Source organism: Trichechus manatus, unplaced genomic scaffold, assembly GCF_000243295.1.
Source record: "Trichechus manatus latirostris isolate Lorelei unplaced genomic scaffold, TriManLat1.0 scaffold00004, whole genome shotgun sequence".
NCBI lineage: Eukaryota > Metazoa > Chordata > Mammalia > Sirenia > Trichechidae > Trichechus > Trichechus manatus.
In genome coordinates, this window is record NW_004443940.1 from 1043335 (window position 1) to 1059825 (window position 16491).

A 16491-nucleotide genomic window follows, 5' to 3' on the forward strand; every position below is an offset into this window, starting at 1 on the left:
ACCAAACCAAAGCCCCTGCCACTGAGTCGATTCCCACTCATAGCGACCCTATAGGACAGAGTAGAACTACCCGATAGAGTTTCCAAGGCTGTAAATTTTTACAGAAGTAGATTACCACATCTCTCTCCTGCGGATGGCTGATGGGTTCAAACCACTGACCTTTGGGTTAGCAGCCAAGCAATTTAACCACTTTGCCACCAGGGCTCCTTAAAAACAAAATAGCTGCCCATTTATTTTGTTTTTAAGGAGCCCTGATGGTGCAGTGCTTCAGAGCTCAGCTGTTAACCCAAAGGTCAGCAGTTTGAATCCACCAGCTGCTCCTTGGAAACCCTATGGGGCAGTTCTACTCTGGCCTATAGGGTTATTATGAATCAGAATTGACTCGACAGCAACGGGTTTGTTTGATTTGGTCTATACCTTGGGTACTGTGGTAAGTGTGTGGCACACATTAACATATTTGATATTAATAATAAGCCTACGAAGTAGGTATTAATAGCATTCTCATTTTACAGCTGAGAAAACTGGGGCCCAGAGAGGTTAAGCAACTTGTCCAAGGTCATAAAGCCAGCAAAAGGAAGTCAGAATTAAATTCGCATGCCACTTAATGGAAGGTAAACACTGGCAATAGCTGCATTCCCAAGCCTAACATTCAACAATTTTTTTAAGTTCCTCATAGGATAGGGGTCATTGCACCATTCAGAGACTTTATTGCCAGTGCCCATCTGCCAGTAGTATGCATTGAGAGAAGACTTCTGGAAAATGCAGCCTTTCTCCTCACATAAAAGTCGACATCCTCTATTCTAGAACCTAGACAGCTAGTTACTTATCTTAACTCTCTCAAAAATGTGGTAGAGGAGAAAAAAGTCTAACATTTTTAACTATTTGAAGGGCACTACAATTGTTAAGCACTCAGCTGCTACCTTAAAGGTCAACAGTTTGAACCCACCAATCGCTCCGCAGAAGAAAGATGTGGCAGTTTGTTTCCATAAATATTTCAGCCTAGGAAACTCTGTGGGGCAGTTCCATTCTGTCCCATAGGGTTGCTATGAGTTGGTATTGACTCAATGGCAATGGGTTTGTTTGTTTTTTGTTGTTTTAAATCTGAGTTTCAAAAAACTGTAGAAAATAGGGTTTGATTTCTTTTCCCTGAATTCTTGCTAATCTCTAATGTGACTTTATGAGAATAATTCAAACTTTGTCTTTGGAATCCTATCTTGGTTGTCCACCTAATATTAATTTTCCCTTTTTCCTTATTAACGTCATCTCAATTTTAATCAGGTTATCAATATGCCTTGCTAGTTTCTCTTACAGCTAAGGGTACCCATAGTGATGTAAGCAGACATTGTAGGGGGCAGGGGCTTCTGGGAAACATCTTTAAACTGTGCTAGCACATCTGGGAAGCACACTATTTTGCTCTCCTGCCTCTTCTTCCTGCATGAAAAATGGAAAGATGGAGCCCTTGAAGCCATCTTGGATCAAACAGTGAACTTGAGAATAGAAGCCACATACTATGAATAACTACTAAAACCACTTGCTGTTGAATCAATTCAGACTCATGGTGACCCCTATGTGTGTCAGAATAAACAGTGCTGCATAGGGTTTTCAATGGCTGATTTTTCAGTAGATCACCAGGACTTTCTTCTGAGGTACCTCTGGGTGAATTTGAACTTCCAACCTTCTCAGCTAACAGCTGAACATGTTAACCATTTGCACCACCCAGTAAAATACTAAGAATAGCAGACCATAATGTTAGCAGTCTGGGTCCTTGATGGCTCTGTATTCACCATACTGGCCTTGGACCACATATAGACCGTTGAGAGAGAAATAACTCTATTTGGATGTTATATCATATGTAGTTGAATCTAATCTGAACTAAAATATGTGAAAGGATATATAAAAATTGGTAACACTACTATTGGTTATTAATAATTTAAGATGCTTAATTACAAAGCAATATTTAATATATAAATATAACTCCTAACTTTTTAATATATCATAACCTTCACGTAGGAAGGCAAATGGTATCCTCATTTTCAAATTCATTTTCAACATAAATTACTAATTTGATTAACTGACTTTTTGGGAAGGAATCCCATATGTTTCCATGCCATACATACAAAAACCAGAACCCCTTGCCGTCAAGTCGATTCTGGTTCACAGCGACCCTACAGAACAGAATAGAACTGCCTTAAATGGTTTCCAAGGAGTGACTGGTGGATTTGAATTGCCCAACTTTTAGTTAGCAGCCGAGTTCTTAACCACTGCGCCACCAGGGCTCCATTCTATGCCATAGTCTTTGAAATAAAAGAGTCTCTCTTATTTAATGTACTAGAAAATTTAAGAAAGTAAATTACAGTCATCCCTCAGTATCCACGGGGAATTGGTTCCAGGACCCCCATGGATACAAAAATCCATGGATGCTCAACCCCGTTATATAAAATGGTGTAATGTTTGCATATAGCCCACACACATCCTCCCATATACTTTAAATCATCTCTAGATTACTATAGTGTCACTATGAGTCGGAATCGACTCGACAGCAACAGGTTTGTTTCTTTTTTTAGGTTTTTTAGATTACTTGTAACACCTACAAGAATGTAAATGCTATGAAAATAGATGTTATACTGTATTATTTAGGGAATAATCACAAAATGGGAGATGAACAATGCTCAAACAACAGGTGCCAGAGACTAAGAATCTGTGGAATGGTGGGAGGCTACAGTAGGGTATGCCTACACACCACTTCATTCGCTGGATTCAGCGTAGTGCTCGGCGTGCAGCAAATTCAAGTTTTGCTTTTGGGAACTGAATTATTAATTTGTTTTCAAACAATGCACTTTGAAATACTGCATTTAATAAAAAAGTCAAGTGCCTTCATGTACTAAGAAATGAATGAAGGGATGATAGACCTCAGAATCATTTATTGGGATTTGTCAGTGTGATAACTTACTACAATGGAAGACAGGATGGCAAAGAAGCTAACCTATTAATCATGCATTACGTGCTCATTATGTATTTAGGGGGAAAATTAAGAATATTCAGACACATTCTCTATCTTTATGGAGCTTACAGACTAGTTGGTAGACATATAATTAATAAGTAATTACACTGCAGTGTCTTAAAAGCAATGATACTGAAAACTATGCTGTGAGAGAATATCAAAGAAGACTTTCTGGAAGCAGCTTCAGTGTAGCAATTACTAACTTTGTTACTTCCAGGAAGTTACTTAAATTCTCTGAACCTCATGTCCCTAATCTTTTTAATGATGATGTAGTGTTTCCTCCACAGGATGATTATAAAAAGATTACACAGTGCATTTCAAATTCTTATAACAGTGCTTGGCACGTAATAAGCTATCAATGTATCTTAGCTAATATAATAAAAATTGTCGTTATTTACTACACTCAATTGACCCTGTAAATATAGTTTTATTTATATTAGAAATTCTTATTCCAATTTGTAAATAAAAAGTAAAAGTTCATGCGGATTAATAATGTTGCCGCATGCCAACACATATTGTAAGAGGCAGAGTTGGCTTCCAAACCCATGTCTAACAGCAATCCTGTGCTTACAATTTTAACATCTACCTTAAGAGAACTTGGTATTCTCTTTCAGATCTGTGGCAATCAAAATCATGTGGCTGTTACTGTTCTATGCTTGGCTTTTGTTCAGAGAAAATGCTAGGCTTTAAGATAAATAATTTTGCCTGACACATCTTCTTAGAGCCATCCAAGGTTGTGTTTGCCTGGCCAGAATAAGAAAGGCAATGACGGAGTTATACACCATTGGTAAGAAATCTGAAAGAATTCAATATGCATATAAATGTATATGTATATATATATATATCTATCTTTAGGTCAGTGTGCCAAAACTGATTTGCTCAATTAATGGCAGGCTTCCTACCAGTCAGCTGCTTCTAGAATGTGATGGTATAACATCTCTGCCAAGAGAAGATACTACAACTATTTAGGTGAAACAGAGATGCATATGGAGAAGCAAACAAACAAATAAGGTTCTCCATCATTTCTTGATTTCCAAGCAAATAAATTCTCAAACAAAAATAAATACAGAATATTCTGGCAACCTTTCTTTTCTGTGGAACAGGCAAGCTGTGTGCAAAGCAATCTGGGGTTAAATCCAGAACTGATCCTTCTTGCTGTGATCTGAGGCCCATGTGAGCCAGCTCCTTTTTCCAGACCAGGGCTCATTCTCATGTCTCAGTAAATTTTAGAACACCTCTCTAATGCTTCCCTCTTCTTGCATCTTTGACCAGTTCTATAACTTTCTACAGACTGACAGGTGCAGGACACAGCTGTTGTCCATCAAGAAAAAAATAGTGAAAAACTTATCACTTCAAGTGATTGTTGATTCAAACATATGGTTATGAAATCAGTGCTTTTCAACATGGACGATATAGGTTAGGCCCTGAACTGGCATGTGAGCTTGATTTTTTCCAGTCCTGATGGGAATTCTAATATATTTAGGACTTTTGTCTGTATCCCTTATCTTGCCACACGTTGGCAGATGTAGAACAACTTAGCTCCTATCCTCATTAACTCCTTGTCTTGGAGCATGACTATGAAAGATGAAAAACAGTTTTTTTAATGTTTAGCTTCATGCTTTTCCTTCAAGGAAATTCAATAGCATTACTTAGTAACTCATTATACTTAATAACTGTCATTCTTAGAAAATTCTTTCTCATGCTTAACCAAAGTTTAAATTAATTTTCTCAAGACCATACCGATTACCATTAAACACTATTTTTCCCAAATCTTGTACTCCTAGTAATAATTTGATTATTAATTTTTGAAACTTCTCTCAAGATTATAGAAACAATGAGTCAGTTTCATTGCGTTACAGAGATTCAGAAACGTTGGTGTGGAAATGAATCATCTGGGAGTGCTGGGGAATGGAGTAGTTAAATACAGATTCCCAGGACTTACTTCCCAAACTCTATAATCTCAGGAGGTGTGAGGTGTGCTCCAGGATCCTGCATTTTCACAGGCTCCTCCCAAGCTCCTGCTAGGATGGGCAAGCAGATGGTCGTTTGAGTGTTTAAGAAACACTCATTAAAATCAGCACGGGTCAGAAAAACGTCTTTGACATTCAGCCCCAACTTAACTTCACCTTGTACTTTTCTCCTTCTTTCCAACCCTCCTGACATTTTCAGTCCTAGGCATTATGGAACACATATATACCTCAATGCTATGGGTTTTCTGTTTCTCTCCTGGGATAGTCCTCTCTCTTTTACTCTACTGGTAATCTCCAGTTCACTTATCCATGACGTTATCAACCAAAATATTAACCACGTTATGAAACTTTCTCTGATTCCTCCCCTTCTTTCCATGAATGCCATACCACTTTGTATACATTTTTATTAGAGTGATTATTATAATCTCTCATGGTTACTCATTTATGTGTCTGTTTTCCACGCTAATTCTATCTATGCATTCATGGTTCATGGGACAGTGAATATCACATGTTATATACTCAATAACTGTCTGTGGAATTATAAACATAACTGATCTTCTATTTCTAAAATGGCCTCTGGGAACATATATGGGGGAGGGGAATAGTTGACATCCCTGTTATTGTTTTCTTGGGACAAACATAATCATGATATATATAACTTCCTTTAATAATCTATAATAATTTTGTTTAAAAAATTTTATTTATACCTCTACTTGATTATTTTTGTTGAGATATTCGTTCTAAGAGAGATTTTAGCTTTTTAAAACTGACTTTGATCATACCACTTCAACAGTCCCAGTCAAACAAGTTTAGTCTTTGAAAATGTTTTCCTAAGATAAATAAATCCTAGAAGTTAATTTTTATATCATGATAGGAAATTAAGACATTCCACTAGGTGATCTAAACCAAGTCATATGTATTTACTAAATCTTTAGAATCTGGGAAAGAGGCTAGGTGATATTCTGTTACAAAGGCCAAATATCTCGGAAGAAACTTGGAAGGCAAGACATATGAAAAACAGTGCCCTCTAACTAATGCAAAGTATACACTGCAAATCATCTGTGCATCTACAGATTCCTCAAGTGCAAGAACCAGGCCTACACTTCTTTTATCCCCTATAGAACATAAACCAAAAACCAAACCCACTGCCGTTAAGTCGATTCCAACTCAAAGATACCCTGTAGGACAGAGTAGAACCGCTCCATAGGGTTTTCAAGGCTGTAAATCTTTTAAGCAGACTGCCACATCTTTCTCCCTCTGAGTGGCTGGTGGGTTTGGACCATCAAACTTTTGTTTAGCAGCTGAGTGCTTTAACCACTGTGCCACCAGAGCTCCTCTATAGCACATAAACACTGTTGCGGTCGAGTCGATTCCGACTCATAGCTACCCTATATGACAGGGTAGAACTGTCCCATAGAGTTTCCAAGGAGCAGCTGGTGGATTCGAACTGCCAACCTTTTGGTTAACAGCCAAGCTCCATAGTACTCACAAATTCCCTACTCATTAACCCTTCCAAACACTGCATGGGAATACCTTCAATACTGCATATAAAATTTTGAATTTTGGAGCCCCAATGAGAAACCTACTTTCATCCATTACCTAATAGATGAGGATATTTTTAATCTCAAATAATTAAAACATCACAAAGGTATGGAATAAAAAAAAAATTTAGTCTTCCAAATAAACACATAATTAACTATCATAGACTCAGCTTCTCTTCAGAAGATGTCAATTCATACAAAACTTTCTAAGTGGTTTAGATTTAGCAGGCTAATCAAATGATATTGTTCATTTAAAAGAATCTGGAACACTTACATCTATCATTAACAAAGTAGCACTACATCAGATAGAGCTACACTTTAAAGTCTAGATTTGGCTACTTCTTTTTCTGGTTTGATTAATTCTATGTCTAATTTAAAAGCTGTATCTCATCAGCTATTCAATACCTTTCCAATAAACTATTTCTACAAAAACGTATCATAAAACCATAAAATTTTAGAATAGGAATACTTTAGGATAGATCCTTTAGATGATCTACATTTATGCCCTCATTTTACAAATAAGAAAACTGAGGTGCAATAGAGCTAATTAATCTGCTTTGAGTTAGCTAACAAATCAATGACAGAAAAAGAACTAGACTACCAGAGTTCAGACCCCAAATGAATGCAACTTCTATCACACTTCACTGCCTCCTTTAGAGCCCAAGATATGTATGTATTTTCAAATTATAATTTTAATACATACAAAATTGATTTAAAAAAAAGAAAACACCGAACACCACTGGAAATGAAACATGCGCATGAAGATAAAGTAGTGCATGCACAAGGCATTCCATGAGAGACTCTCTGAATTTGCACAAGCGCACAACACAACCGTTCTTAACTCACGAAGTTTAAAGATGAATGTGTTCCAAGGGTTTGTAAAATATGAGCATTTCTTACCTGGCAGCTGTGTGAGGGGTTGATAAAAGACATTAAAAACTTCAGCTAGGATTAGACATCAGATTTTTCTGGTACTGAAGGTTTGCTTCTACCTGGGTTTCAGGGGTCTAGTACTCACTTTTAATGGAAAGTTGGCCAGACACTTATGAGGGATAAGGCAACGTATAAAACTTTGGCATCATTGTCACATTGCAATACTAGGTTAACTGCAGGTGATGATCACATAAATCGTCCTATTGTTCAGTTATGGCCCTACTTTCCTTATCTGGCCTGAAATCCCTACAAGTAGAGTCACTTCTTTAGGTTTACAAAGCTTAGGAAGGGAAACAACTGTAGAACTCTCCTCTCTGGGGTACTGAAAAGGCCACTATCAGCTTTAATGCTTTTGAACTATAATGGCTCCATAGATTTGAGGGAGGGAGGGATATATACACATAACAGAGAAAATGTTGATGAGAAAGAAAGGACTCTTTATTTTAAACTGCCCCCAATTCCTTCAATGCCAATGACCATACTTGGCTAGTTAACTAGGAATGCATACTTTGAAGAATGAATGATACCATCTTTGCATATTTCATAATATCCATGATCCACAATGGATACTTCCATTCCATCCAGGTGTAAAGTAACAAGGTCTATGACAGTCAAACCCTTATACCTTGACATCCCTTAAAAATGTAACCACCTCCAGGAACTTCCTTTGCCCTTTAATATAAAAGCTGATATCTTGACAGTTTTAATAAGTACCCAGGAAAGAACAAGGAGAGAAGGGGAGAAAAATGCTCACTCTTGTTAATCTTTTCTTACTAAACACTAAGGCATAAAAAAGAACTAATCAGTAATAAAAGAAACCCAAATGAAACAAAGAACAGCAGCTTCTCACAGCTCTTACCTACCAAGAGATCCTACAAAAGAACATCAGTGTTATGACTTGTAATAACAGAATCAAAAAAGGTAGCAAATTTGGTTGTGATATCTTGAAACAGCTATCCCCTTAAACTTGCAGGAGCGATTACTTTTTTTCTTTTAAATAAAACTTTAGTCTTTGCATTGAAAACTTTCATTTGTTTACCAAAACCAAATTTGTTGATAACCCTTATGCATCAGTTTCCTCATATTTTAACTAGACAATTTTAGAAAGGAAGACTGATTCTCTGGGAAAATATCAATAAATGATATTCAATGACCCTGAAATCTGCTAAACAAAGAAAAATGCATCCTCCCAACTAGCTTTCCTTGGAGAAGCTCATCAAAGGACTCCAGACTGGATTCATTCCACATATGTAATGATTTTCAGTCTCAATGGGAAGAAAGATCGCAAAATAAAGAAATGAAAACACCATTTTCACTTCTCAAGCTTACATCACCCTTGAAGAATATATCTGTGGTGTGAAATTCCTGATCCACATAAAGAATAAATAGGTTCTTTGCCCTTAATTGTCTAACAGTAAGTAAAGAGGGCTTGAATGGGCATCTCCTCACTTCCCTGAAACCACCCCCTGCCTTCAGAAATAATGTGTACAATGAGAGACAGACTAAGTAGAAATGGAAGTTACTCACCATGGAGGAATCACTGCTTCCACTCCCGATCGGAGCTCCCTCAGCACAGGTTGGGAGGTGGGTAGAAAGTTGACTAGCCCTGCCCCCATCTATGACATCACAATCTACCTCATAAAAGGTAGTGAAAGTGCTCTGAACTCCTGTCTGATTTCCGAGAGATACAGAAAAGAGAGAGTGAGAGAGAGAGCAAGAGAAAAAAAAAAAAAAAATCCATAGCCTACTTGGGAAGGGATTAGGGAAGTGGAAGAGGGAGTGGGTAATTTGGAGAAAGAGGCATATGAAGGAATCAGGTGCTGAAAGAGATAAGCATGGGCCTTCTTGATATTGAGCAGCCCGGCCATCTGGATTCCTCATTGGCTGTCTTGAACAGACAAATGGACCACCTGGGAGGAGGATGGAGAAGCATCCTGCCTTGTTAGGCATTGTAGGGGACAATGGTAGTGGGGTTCAAAGGGGATGAATCCCCTATTTAAAGCATTGAAGATCACCAAGAGAGAAAGCAAGGGCTGCAGCTCTTAAAGCCTGGAACAATTTGCAGGGATCCCAGATTCCTTTCTCGAAGGTTCCATCGCCCTGCTGTGTGACCTTTGTCAAGATCTCAGCCTCTGCACATCCAGACAGTACATGGCTTTAAAGGGATACTTACCTCTTTCATTGGGATCACTGAAGGACTAATGCAGTCATAGTTGCTAGAACTGCAACTCTTTTTACTCTTCCTTTTTGCACCTTAGGATGGGTTGTGTGAAGGGCACAATTTAAAAGATAAACCAACAACCAATGCCTGTTTTTCTCTTTAGAATTCTTTTTTAAAATTTTCTTTTCAACATAAAATATTACTGACAATCTTGACTAAGTTCCTCTGTATGTACCAAAAATAATAGACATCTAAAGAGAGTATTTAGATCCCATCTTCAAAATTGGAGAAAACTCAAAGGGAAAGATTATTACAATCCTGAGATCTCCTGCACTGCCAGATTCAGAGGTTAAATTTATGTGACCGAGTGATGATAACTGACTAAACGTTTTTGTCACATGCAATTCTGCTGTAGTCATTATAGTCAGTTTTGTTTAACCTCTGGGTCCAATTCTTTTGGGAAAGCAGACAAGATGGGATAATAAAATGGAGAGCACTAAGGTCTTTTTTTTTTTTTTTTTTTTTGTTAGCAATGGAGATTTAGAAGTTTAAAAATACTTTTGAAATGCTCAAAGTTATCAAGCAGGTATTAGGGCAAAACAAACGTAATGGGTGATAATGAAGAGCAACAGGTTCTGAAACTACCCATGTGGAAGCCAGGCCTTCATTGCCCAGTGGAATATATAAAGAGTAAAAACATCTCCTTCCACAGAAAATATTTTGGTAGAAGCAAAGATTCAAAATAGTAGCTTACAATTCACAGCATCATAAATGGGTAAAGCCCCAAGCCTGTTTCTACAAAATTCGTTATTTGGGATTTTAAGTTCATTTTTTAAGGCAATATAGTTCTATTTCTAATCCTGTCATTTCAGAGCTCACTAACTACATATGTTTATATTACACTAATCACAATTTAAAATAAAGCAAAATTGGCAGATCAGGGAGCAGTATAAAATACAGAAGCTACTAAGTTCAAACTGATTATGGATTTAGTAAAATCACTCCCATCTTGCACTTCAAAATAAATGTAGAATTAAAGACAATAGAAAAGAAAAAAAAATCTCCCAAATAAAAAGAAATGCTATTTTTTTTTTTAATATTTGACTTGTTCTGTACTTTTTAGCAAAAGGAGTAATGCTCTGAATATGTTTTCTTTGCCGTCTTTTTTATTCTATTTCCAATTTCACCAATTCTAGGTCTAATTTCAAATTCCATAATGAACATGTTTTATCGTGTGGGATTTCACAATCAGTGGTCTTAGTAAGTTTTATTTCCTTTAATTTTCACATACTGGACAATTGACTAGCTGGTTTAGCCTAGATTTATTTTTAATCTAACAATCCAATTTGGTTACATAACTTGGGCATCTCCTGATTTCCCTATTGTAAGGGCGTGTTAGTCATTTACCACTATTTCTCAGTTTCAAAATTGTTTATCATGTATTAGAAGCTTACTTGGGTCATCTAGTCTTTTATATAAAATGTAAAGGTCATTATTTTAAGATTAAATGATGCAATTGTCCATTCTTCAATAAACATTAATTTTTCTTACTACTCACAAAGAAGGTACACTTCGCTCAACATTAGAATACTAGAATAAAAATGGAGTTAAACACTTTTTAAATATTGAAATTAAAAAGATGGATTTAGATTATAATCTATTGGCGTATTTCTTATTAATTACCTATTGTCTGTTTGGAAATGGAGTATGACTTCAGGATCCCAATGCAAAACTAGGCTGCATCAAAAGGATGCAGAAATGGTGAACCGTGCTGATCTTTTAGGTGAATTTAGAAAGATTGATTGTGATAATGCCTTTAATTATGATATTAGTTAAAACAACACAACTTTCTTTGACACAGGGTGCAATGACAAGATCAGATAATTTCTGACTTTTCTTAGGATCTGTAGCCTGTTGACATTTTTCATGAAAACTAAGTCTTACTGCAATCGTGGATTTGATGCACATTTCCCATGACATCACATAAATAGATGAGTAGCCCTTCAAGACAAGATGTGAAGTGAATGCAGGATTTCAGTAGTCAAGAGACCCTGTTATGGTAGTTATGGTTATAATTTTCTTCTAACTGGAGAGATGTAGGGTTGGTTTCCAACTTCTGTTTGTTTGGGGTACATTTTGTTTGTTTAACTTCTTAGGATAAAGGATTGAGAAAAGTCAGGTGGAATATTTATACATTCCAAAAGAATAACCCACAGATGCATTTACAAAGTAATTCATCCTGGAGGTCATGATCAGGCAGCTGGCACCAGTTTGACCATTCTATTATTAAATAGAATTATCTCAGCAACAGAGACTCTGATTCATGTTGATAGCAGCAGAATCTGAAATGAGCGTTCCTAAATAAAGAAACCATGTATCAAATTGTGTTTTATGGTGCTATCTCATATACAGAACCTTGGGCTAAAAGAGTACACAGTTCTTCAAAGATGATGCTGACTAGGACTTCACTGGGATATTTTCTCTCTCTTCTTCTTTTCCTTTCTTTTTCTCTCAATTTCAAAATACAATTGCAAAAGAAAACGGATGACAGAGTTCAAGAGACAGGTCGCACAGATTTGACAGAACACCTAGTCACGATTCCAGTCAAGTTCATTATCTGGAAGGAATATGTACAGATGAAGGTCTTCAGAGAAAAGTCATAAAATAAGATAGTGGAAATACTGATGAAAGAAAAGATTAAATGAGGAAAGCTTGCCTTTAAGAGAATAGGATTATGATGAAATATGTGAAATATATTCATTGCTCAGAAGTGAAATGACCGTTCAGAATAGAATAAGACAATGTGTTCTCAAGCAGGAAGAGAAAACTGAACCAAGGAAACGCCACGTTGCCCTTCCAGAAGCCTTGCCTATTTATGATATACATGGGCCATAATATGCCACATGTTTCTCTTCTAAGAGCTGTGATCAAAGCCATATTTTATGAATCATTTAAATGAGGCTGGAGAAAGCACTTGACAAAATAATCTGCAGGGATGGGATGTAGACAACAGTAAGTTAAACACAATTTTATTTCTAGAATGTAATAAACCAGGAAAAACAGTGAATACATGGAGGCTCAACAGACACCCTGCTATTTTAGCTAAGAATGCTAAACATTTCAGTAAGCTGAGAAACTAAATAAATAAAAAAAAAAAGAACATAGAATATGCAGCTTAAAAAAACACAGTGGACAGAAAATATTTATGCTTTTCATAGAAATTATTTGGTATTAGCAATAAAGAGACTTTAATATCCTCATTCACATCAATATTTAGCTCTGTGCCTTTTACGCGGTAGGGATGCAAGAGAATTGATGAATTCAGTGAATAAAAAAATGCTTTTACGTGAACAAGAAATAAACTTTTGAAGCTCTGATTGCTACATTTTAATTGCAAATTGGGAACAACTTACGAAAACACTGATATTTTTCTAGAAAAATATTGTCAAAATTTTATCAAATCCAGTACAGAACAAAAGATTAAGTGCTCGGCTGCTGACTAAAAAGTTGGTAGTTCAAACCCACCCAGTGACTCTGCAAGAGAAACACCTGGTGATCTGTTCCCATAAAGATGAGAACCTAGAAAATCCTACAGGGCAGTTCTACCCTGTCACATGGGGTCTCTATGACTCTAAATTGACTTGACGGCACCCAACAACAACAACAAGTGAACAAAAAATCCTGTCTCAGATTTGCTATGGGGGTCTCTTTATTTCCCTTACTCTCAGCTATTTGAGGTAATGGAAAAAAAAATGTACAGAATCAATAGTGAAATCCTCAGATAATCTTTAGCACGTGGTTTTAATATTCATTCTCTCTTTTATACTTCTTTATATATTTAATAGTAACTGGTTCGGATTTTAACTTATTTTTCTTTACCTGCATCAGTCCAGGAATTCTTAGGGCAAGTAAGAACAAGAAAAAAGACAATGGGTTTAGGCAGCCAATTCTAAATTAACCTACTTCTTGACTAGAGCTGACAAATCGACTTATATACAGGAGAACCGGAAAGCCAGGGCAGATTTTACAGACACTGTTTCTAAATAAAGGAATCCACTCAACACTTTGATGTCCCATAATTACTTGGTTCATTTAAAGGAATAATTTGCCCTTACACATCCAAGACTGATTGAAAATGTGAGGGGAGTTTCCAAGATACTTCTCCAGACATTAATAACTGAAAACATATTAGTAAATAAAGATTATCTTAGAATGAAATCAGACGTTTATCACATCTGGACAACATCTCAGAATGAGAATGTATCTCATGTGAAAACTTTACAAAAATAAAAAGTATTGTATTTCTTAAATAGGTTGCCTGTGCTTCACAGATACCCCGAGATACGTGCAATTGTCTCCTCTTGTTTGGGTACCTCCCATATGTCTAAGTTTTCACAAATCATGACTATTCGTTTCCTGCCAAATAATCCTAGGAATAGAAAATGAAATGTAAAGCATTAATTGCCAGTAGATTAAGGTGTGAATTATTTGCCATCCCTTGTTTAACTAGAAGTTCTTAAAACATGAAAAACGTCTAAGATCTGAAAGAATGGAAGCTCATTAATTGAATGACAAGTAATGGCCTTGATATTTCTGGGGATAAGAGACTCTTTTTAAAGTCACTAACTTCTTCTACTCTTAGCAACAATAATATCCTCAAACTAGAAGGGAAATAACCCCTCAGCCCATAAGTTCTGGTGACACAATCACATCAATCCACTGAGTAAATCAAAGTTAGGTCAATCCATGTCTCCACTGACGGTAAAAAGAATTGTTTACTTGGTTCAAGTCCCAGCTCTGCTACAACGTAGCCCTATTTTCTTCTTTTAAAATGAGAGCATTGGAGTGATACTGTATTTTCCTATGTGTAAAACCAGTAAGATAGCCAATTGGTTTCACTCCATCAGCGAATAACTGATTTTTTTTTTCTTTGAGTAGAACTGCCCATGTTGATAAATTTAGGGTTACTGTCACTGAGTATGTAACTGAAGAGCCACTTTTTCTTAGAGCAAAGCAGTATACCATCTTCCTTTGCACAAGGCTGTTTGAATTCAGGGAGTCAGGTGCAGTGTGATGTGTACAAAATTTCCTATGATGCCCTACACCCACGGAGGTTTTATGTTCTTATAAAAATTCCTATTAACTTCCCATTTCTCCCAAAAAGCAATTGTTCTGAGTTGGTTACATGTCACTTTTACAACACTGGGAGAATGAATTTGCACTGAAAAACCACTTAAGGGTTATTTCCCTTTGAGGGTTTATATAATTTGAGTTGTACGAATATCGATGACCATGCATACTAATGCAAATGGTAACCAGGGGAGGCTTAGTGCAGGAACTGGAATTAAATAGCTATGTGTTTTACCCTCGTAACAGGTTGGGGGTAAGTTTTTGGGAGAAAGATTGAATTAGGCAACAAACCATATTAGGCAAAGTGCATGCGAAGAAATACTGCCATTCTGCAAATGATAAATACCTGGTTAACTTTCTTACTGTCACAGAGTACTCCCACTATCCCTCATTCCAGATATATAATCTGAAGTTTGTTTCTCCTCCTCTTTCTAGAACTGGCCTCTCCTACTCTCCCTATGTCAAGAAGGGTCCTTTAAGCCCAAATATTTAATGGTCTACCCTCTGGATAAACTCTCTTTGAACTTCTGTAAATGCCCTGAATACATACTCTCTTGTTTGAACAAAGCACAGAAATGCATGCCAAACCCAAATTGAAGTAGATACTGAAATAGTGAACATTTACACTTTTTCTGTTGATCAGTAGACATACCCTAGTCAAAAATTTATGATAGATAGCATCAGAAGATATAAAAGACTCTTTCCCTCAAAAATATTGCTTAAGGTAAATAAAGGTATACACAATTAGGTGTAATGCTTATTTCAATGCAAGTTTCATATTATTACAAAATACTGGCACTTTTTCTATAGAGGAAACAGAACTGTTCAAATATAATTCAATGCTCATCTCAACAAACCAAAATTTAAAATATATATATATATACACACATATATAGCATTGTACAAATAAACCTCAAATTATGTTGGATCAGATAGGTCACAGTTATGAGCCATTTGTTCAGTTCTGATTATTGTTTATTAGGTGGGTAAAGGAGTAAATGTCAAATCAAGTGATGTGTGTGTAAAAGAGCACATGTGTATTTTTTATCATATGCCCGTGTCAGGTAGGTTTGATTTGAATATCATCACCTTCAATATTTTTAGGAATGTTTTTCTTCTCTCATCATGAATGTTCATTTTGACTTTAATTGGGGTCCATTTTTTTTTAATGATGTGAAACATGGGCAAATAAAAATGACTGTAATTGACCCTTATTCTCCAATTTTCTCTTTGCCAATTCACATCCTAACTCTGTCACAAATTATACCTGCTCACCTTGTCAAACTTCACTCCACAATCTAACTGAGAGAGATTCAGATTTAGAAGGGAGAGATTTATATGGCAAAGAACAAATGCAACAGAGCTACATGCTGAAACTACCTCCCACATTAGGGCAGGCTTCTCACTCTCTCAGAACAGTTCAGGGCGCCATTCAATCAGCCGGCAGAGTTATGCAACTAATGTCCCTCACCTCCAAACTTTGCTCATGTAACTGGATGACTTATTCTATCCTTCCAAGATTTTGTTAGTATGAAGAAAGACATTTATATACAGTAACATTCATTAAAATCTGTACGATTTTCATGTAAGGTACAGCAGAGTCCCCCCATTTCTGATCTGAACATCAAATTCCTCTCCAGAGCAGCTCTTGTGCTCTGGTTTCATTGTTACAATGGAGCTCCTGCTAAAGTTGAAATTTTTTTTTTTTAAATTTCAGGTAGAGTTTTTCAGTTTTATCAGGATGCTTTATATTCA

At 36.4% G+C, this 16491-nt stretch overlaps 1 protein-coding gene across 6 annotated transcripts in view; it reads right to left on the reverse strand.

Moving 5' to 3' along the window:
* CTNNA2 (catenin alpha 2) overlaps positions 1 to 16491 on the reverse strand; it is a 1267087-nt gene that overhangs the window by 21192 nt on the left and 1229404 nt on the right. For 3 of the 6 annotated variants that reach the window (XM_012555844.1, XM_023732391.1, XM_023732392.1), the window contains one exon: positions 8973 to 9116. The exons of the other annotated variants lie outside the window; for them this stretch is intronic. In XM_012555844.1, coding sequence (XP_012411298.1) covers positions 8973 to 9116 — 144 coding nt within the window. The remainder of the gene's footprint in view (positions 1 to 8972; positions 9117 to 16491) is intronic. 6 annotated transcript variants of the gene reach the window in all.